This window comes from Neomonachus schauinslandi, chromosome 1 (genome assembly GCF_002201575.2).
Source record: "Neomonachus schauinslandi chromosome 1, ASM220157v2, whole genome shotgun sequence".
Taxonomy (NCBI): domain Eukaryota; kingdom Metazoa; phylum Chordata; class Mammalia; order Carnivora; family Phocidae; genus Neomonachus; species Neomonachus schauinslandi.
This window is the reverse complement of record NC_058403.1, coordinates 11,584,975-11,591,078: the sequence shown is the minus strand read 5'-3', so window position 1 is coordinate 11,591,078 and position 6,104 is coordinate 11,584,975. Positions and strand designations below refer to the sequence as shown.

At 44.1% G+C, this 6,104-nt stretch overlaps 1 protein-coding gene across 2 annotated transcripts in view; it reads left to right on the top strand.

The window, feature by feature from the left end:
• Nucleotides 1-478: 478 nt before the first annotated feature.
• IFNAR2 (interferon alpha and beta receptor subunit 2) overlaps nucleotides 479-6,104 on the top strand; it is a 27,169-nt gene continuing 21,543 nt past the window's right edge. Inside the window, exons 1-4 of one of the 2 annotated variants that reach the window (XM_021677994.1) lie at nucleotides 479-807; nucleotides 1,828-1,869; nucleotides 3,127-3,250; nucleotides 4,622-4,794. In XM_021677994.1, the coding sequence (XP_021533669.1) occupies nucleotides 753-807; nucleotides 1,828-1,869; nucleotides 3,127-3,250; nucleotides 4,622-4,794 (394 nt within the window). In that variant the 5' untranslated portion in view covers nucleotides 479-752. The remainder of the gene's footprint in view (nucleotides 808-1,827; nucleotides 1,870-3,126; nucleotides 3,251-4,621; nucleotides 4,795-6,104) is intronic. The other variant, XM_021677995.2, reaches the window with a different exon arrangement.

The following is a 6,104-nucleotide window of genomic DNA, read 5'->3' as shown; positions in this document are numbered from 1 at the left end:
CCTAAATGGTAGTGTGTCCATAGAGTAGACTACGCAACTGCTTTTTAAAAAAACAAGGAAATGCTCTTGGGTGCTGATGTCAAAAGATCTCCCAAATATATATCGTCAAGTAGAAAAAGCAGGAGTAGGACAGGGAATGTATATCTTATCTCTTTTGTTAAAAAAGGGGGAGAAATGGTATATATTTGGTTTTGCTTGTGCTTAAAAGATATTCTGAAGGACTCACCAAAGAATGAATAAAAGTAGTTTTCTGAAGGAAGCAAGACCCTTTGCTATTTACTTTTGTGTGTTTTTGGAAACAGATAACTCTGTCGCCTATTCCAAAGTTAAATTTAAAACTTCTCCCTGGGGGCTCCTGGGTGGCTCAGTTGGTTAAGCGTCTGCCTTGGATCCCAGGGTTCTGGGATAGAGCCCCACATCAGGCTCCCCGCTCAGCGGGAAGCCTGCTTGTCCCTCTCCCCTCTGCTCATGCTCTTTCTTGCTATCTCTCTCTCTCTCAAACAAATAAATAAAATCTTAAAAATAAAAATAAAATAAATAAAACTTCTCCCTGACTAGACAGGAAATTGGTCCCAGGTCCGGCTCCCAGGAGGGCAAAGGAATCCTAGAAGTGGAAACATCCTGCTCCTTTCTTGTTGTCCTGTCTTCGTCTACTTTTATCTTTGTCACTTAATTACATGCTTTAGCATTGGGATCACCTAATACCGATTTCCTTTCAGATGTGAAAGTAAAGAAAAGACTTAATAACCAAGATGCTTTGGAGCCAGAATGCTTACCCGATTAGATCACAGAATCTGTGTCTCGTGGGTAAGTGTTACTTTTGTCAGAGCTCTTGTAGGAGCAAGCCAGCCAAGTCGCCATCACCTGGAGTCCTACTGGGGAGTAGCAAATGGATGTCCCTGACTAGGGGCCCAACATCACCCTGTCCAATGCCAAGAGCCAAATGGAACGTAGATAGGAAACCTGCACTGAGGGTCTGGAGTTTCTGCCCTACTATTAATTTTAGGAAAACAAACAAACAAGAATGACTCCATAATGATGGAGAGTATCCTCCAAGGCACTTTGAAGAGGAATTTCTCTTAATACCCTCATTCTAATCCAGGGCAGAGTTTCTCACTCTACTCCCCTACTTAGGAAGAGGCCAAACCCCTTATCTCCCACCGCTTCACCAGACTGAAAGGTTGGCCCTGAACTTTGGTTTCTGGGCTTCATTTATTCTTGACTTTTTTCCTGTAGTTCTATGCCGCTTTTTCTCTACCTTTCTTTTGATTCTATTTCAGTGTCCCTGGGTCATCTGTTCCATAGTTTACCAGTAGGGGATCCATGAGGGGGACACTTCTCCCCTATGCAGGCCTGCCCATGCCTGTAACCGCTCCCTTCCCAAGTCACTGTGACAGCCAGAAAGCAAAGGAGAGTCCCCAGTTCCCATCACCAGCGATTTTCTTCCTACACCCCCCTTGACAAATGTCTTAATCTTTAAAGTGTATTAACTGACAATATGCGTATTCATATTCTGAGACTTTTTCCAGACACATAGCTAGCTGCTTCTCGGGGCTCTCTCCCAACCCATCAGCCCTGTTATTCACAGCAACCCCTAGATAGATCTCATTTTGGATTCAATCAAGTTGAAACCCATGGACCATGTGCTGATGATACCCACATCAATCCTCCAAGAACCATTTGCTTGAGCATTTTTTTTCTTAGCACAAGGAAGTCTCAATCCAATGTCAAGACATGTACGAAAGAATGCCAGACTCAGAGCGAGAATTACAAATTGAGGCTGGAGAGAGTATTTTTGCTTGTCTCATATATTTTTCTTCTTCCTAGTGTGTATCAGCCTTGTGTTTGGTGTGTTATCTTCGTTGCCTGGTAAGAGATTTTCTTGGTTTGAGTGAATTTTGTGGAAGGGCCAGAGTACTGGGGCAACCATTCAGAAATCTAAAATGTGGGGAATTTGATTTCTGATCCCAGATGTGTTGCCAATTTTGTTTGAATCCTTTTTCTTAGATTTTCTCAAATACTCTTTTTTTTCCTCTGTCAAAGGAGCGAAATTTAGCCAAATCTGCACATTTGTCTCTCAAAACTCTTATAAGAAATTAATACCAAAAAGAAAAAAGAGAGAAAGAAAACACCAGAAGTCATTTTAAAACTCCTTAAAAGAATATTCAATTTCAAACCCCTTAATCGAAGAATGAGAAAGCACAGACTATGTCAAACAGAAAGCGATCCAGAAATCATTTCCCCTTAATTTGCATTCTTCCACGTGTTCTCTGGTACCTGGTGCCAGATAAAGGAAAATACTCTTTTTAAACCAAACATCTTGCCTACATCTGTAAATCTGTCTGCATAATCTCACTCTGCATTAACTCTATATCCAACCTTGTGATGAGCACAGGGGATGAAGAGGTCACAGCCAAGAAGCAGAGTCCTAGGTCCGAACCACAGGCAACTTAAAGGATCATAAAAATTGAATTTGAAAAAAAAGAAAGAAAAGACCTGAATATGAACGGGATTTGACCGCTATAGTTTTCGAATCTCACTTGCCGCTGCCTCTTCCCAGCTACATAACATTATGTAACTCAACTTCTCAGTTTCACGGTCTGTAGAATGGGTCTCTTCCTAGGACCGACTTCAGCATTGTTGCTCAGATTAAGTGCCTGGAAAGGGCCAGTCTGGACATGCATTATCTGTCCCTTCCTTCCGTAACCAGGGAATAAATGCAATGGAAGTTTAGCAGAGGGAAAGCAGGTGGTGGGCCGAGCCACTTAAGGGGACTATAGGAAGAGTTGGAGTTGAGTTGAGAGAATGAGGTGGACACGAATCCTTTTGATCCGATGAACCGCTGAGGTTCATGATAACTGAGGAACCATGATAACTGAGGGAGGCCAAATCTTGTTTCCACAGTGCTGAGTTCTGGTTCCTAAGCTTGCCTGCCCTAACGATGTGTTGCTCATGAATTAGTTATGTTACTTCATTTCTTGTGTCCACTAGAACCATATCCTTCCCATGTTCCCAAGACCCTGGGGTTTCTCTGCTGGGCGTGTGGGCTCCAGATCCCAAGGGACCGATTGGACAACCCTGGGTTCCAGATTTCAGTGTTTCTTTTTTCTCTCCTGTTTCCTTTAGATTTATCAGATAAATCTTGCACTTTCAAGGTGACGTTACACAATTTCCGGGTCATCTTATCGTGGGAATTAAAAAACCATTCCATTGTACCAGATCACTATACATTACAGTACACAGTTATAAGGTTGGTTTGACATTTCATTTTTTTCTTGTTAAATATATTCGCTTTCTATTAATTGGGGAGTGGGGAAGGGTCGTGATCTTCCTTGTGATAGAGCTCCTCTCTTCTCTCCCTCTCTCTCTCTGTTCTGAGTTCAGAGCTTTAAAAGTCTAAGTCCACTTTTAATTGAATTGAGTACTTTAACAACCTCAAACTGGTTTTGACAAAGCTTGTATTTATAATCATTTCTATGGGTCAGAGCTGCAGAAGCAAAATAATTACTCTGAATGGTTTTCACAATTATTTCTCTCAGTCAGTCAGTCTGGACATTTAAAGAACAGTTTTTCAAGAAATAAATAAATGAATGAATGCACTGTTTTCTGAGGACAGGAGTCCAAAGATCTGGTGACCATATTGATGTTAGGTTCACTTTTCTTTATTCAGGGAGCCGTGTGGCACATCAGAAAGCTGCCTGGCCGAGACCAGGAGAGGCCTAGGTCCACAGTCTGGCTTGATCACTAATTGGCTGTGACCTTGGGGCACAGAGCTCAGCTTCTCTGATCCGAGTGTCCTACTTAGGGGTGCCTGCAAAGATGAATGACATAATGGATGGAACCCTCAATGGCTCTCTTCTTCCGATGTCTAATGTCACCCTTCTAAGTTGTTACTTTGATCCAGTTTGCCCTCCAAGTGTTCTTTTGTTTGCTGTTTATTTGGCTAAAAGCTGTTACTACCATTGACTGACCCGGTAGAAGGCCTCTTGCAAGTTTCTCTGGTGCCTGCCAAAGTCTTAGTTTCTCTCTGTGTTAGGCAGTCACATGTATCACCCACTTACCTTTCTGAAGCTCAAGAAATCAGATATCTCTCTTGTCCCTACATAGCACAGGCTGACTTGGGACTGGACCATGTGATCCTCAGCTGGAGAGAGGGTTTCGGGGAGGACACTCATGATTGTTCTGTGGGGACTGGGAGATCTGGGGCCTTTACCACAAAAGCGTAAGGTTTGCTCATTCATTCATCCAGCAAATACTTACTGAGCACCTACTGCATGCCAGGGGTCGAACCATGAACCAAAGTCCTTGACCTCCTGCAGCCTAGAGCAGATATTCTGAAAGTAGGCAGAGATATCAATAAACAAATAAAGATATAATGTGGTAGGTGCTGGTAAACAGTGTGCAGAAAAATAAAGACAGACAAGAGGGATTAGGAGAGAAAGGGAGAACACGATGGGGTAAGGTGTATTTCCATTTTAAATAAAGTGGTTAGGGAAGATGACTTGATACAGGGATATTTGGGCAGAGCCATAAAGAAATGAAGAAGCTGGGCATGCAGTTAGTGGATTCTCATCATATAAATGCTGAAGTTTTCCTTTTATCATTTCTTTTCCTTTCAAAGTAGACCAGACCATGTGAAGATTGTGGAGCACTGTTCAAATATCACAGCATCATTCTGTGACCTAACAGATTTGTGGGAGGTCCTGCCCGAGACATACGCCGTCACAGTTGATGGATTCAGAGGGAACACAACGCTGGTCACGTGTTTCATCGATTTCTTCCTGGCAACACACAGTGAGTGGATCTCTGTTTATCATCTTCAGCAGCAGCAGCAGCAGCAGCATCTAGTGCATCAGTATTTGCTTTGCCATGAAATAGAAAGGTCTGCAAAGGGTGTCTCAGACTCAGGGCTAGGTGCACTGCCTGACCCTGCCACTTTCCTAGCTCTGAAGTATTTACTTTGCTTCTCTGAGCCTCAGTTTTCTTATCCAAAAGGTGGAATGATGGTCTGTACTTTGCAGAGGATTCCTCTATGCCTGAGTGAGGCAGGTATTCCGGCAGCAGTGGCCACTACTTTCTGGTATATTTCAGAAGCTGATAGGAAGTAGATAGTGAGGTCCAGATGGCCTGTATCTGAGCTGTCACAACTCTTTGGGCCAGTGTTCTCCTTAATACTGCAACCCCTCCCCCGGATCATAACCCAGTAGCTCTTATCTATGTCAGTTCCCAGACTCAGAGAAGACCGGAGCCCAAGAGTGGATCTGCCTCTCTCTTCTTTCCCTGTGACTGGAGTCAGGTCCCTACGGCACTTGCCTTAACATTCCCAGTGTCAGTGGTCCTCAGCCAGACTCCAGCACTTCTTCAGTGTCTTAATGTGCAACCTGTTTCCAAGAGAAAGATTCTGTTTCAGCTCCCTGTTAAAGGCTGTGTGGGTGTGCACTCACACATATGTGCTTATTAGCAAAGTGATAATGACCGAATCCCACTGTCACAAACAACCTAGATAGGAGATTCACTGGAATTGTGTGTATATGTTTATGTGTGTGTAGAAATGTACATATCTGTGTGTGTATAAAAAAAGAAAAGAAAGAAAAGCACAACTTCTAGATCATGGTATTCAGACTATTGCAGAAACGATATTAAAGTCAGAAAGATGTCATTTTTCAAGACTCAAGATGATAAATATGAGGGCTCTGGGGGGGGGAAGATGGCAGACGAGTAGGGGACCCGATTTCAACTGGTCCCCAGAATTGAGCTGGATATCTACCAGACCACTCTGAGCACCCACGAAACCAGCCTGAGATGTAAGAAGATCTGGATCTCTACAAACAGAATATCGCAAGCAGTTGGTTTCAGGGTACGAAGTGGGGAGTCGTGATTCTGCGGGCAGATAGCAGAGGATAAACGGCGGCGGGAGGGAGCCTGCCCCTGGGGATCCTACACCGCCGGTGAGTGATAGCCTCACGGGCTGCGGATGGGCACAGACTCCAGACCGGTAATGCCGGGGAAAGGACTTTAGGGCAGCCCCCGGGGTGGAAAACCAGACCGGCAGGGTCGCGCACACGCAAACCGCAGCCCCCCGGACAGAAACCCGGAGCGACGGT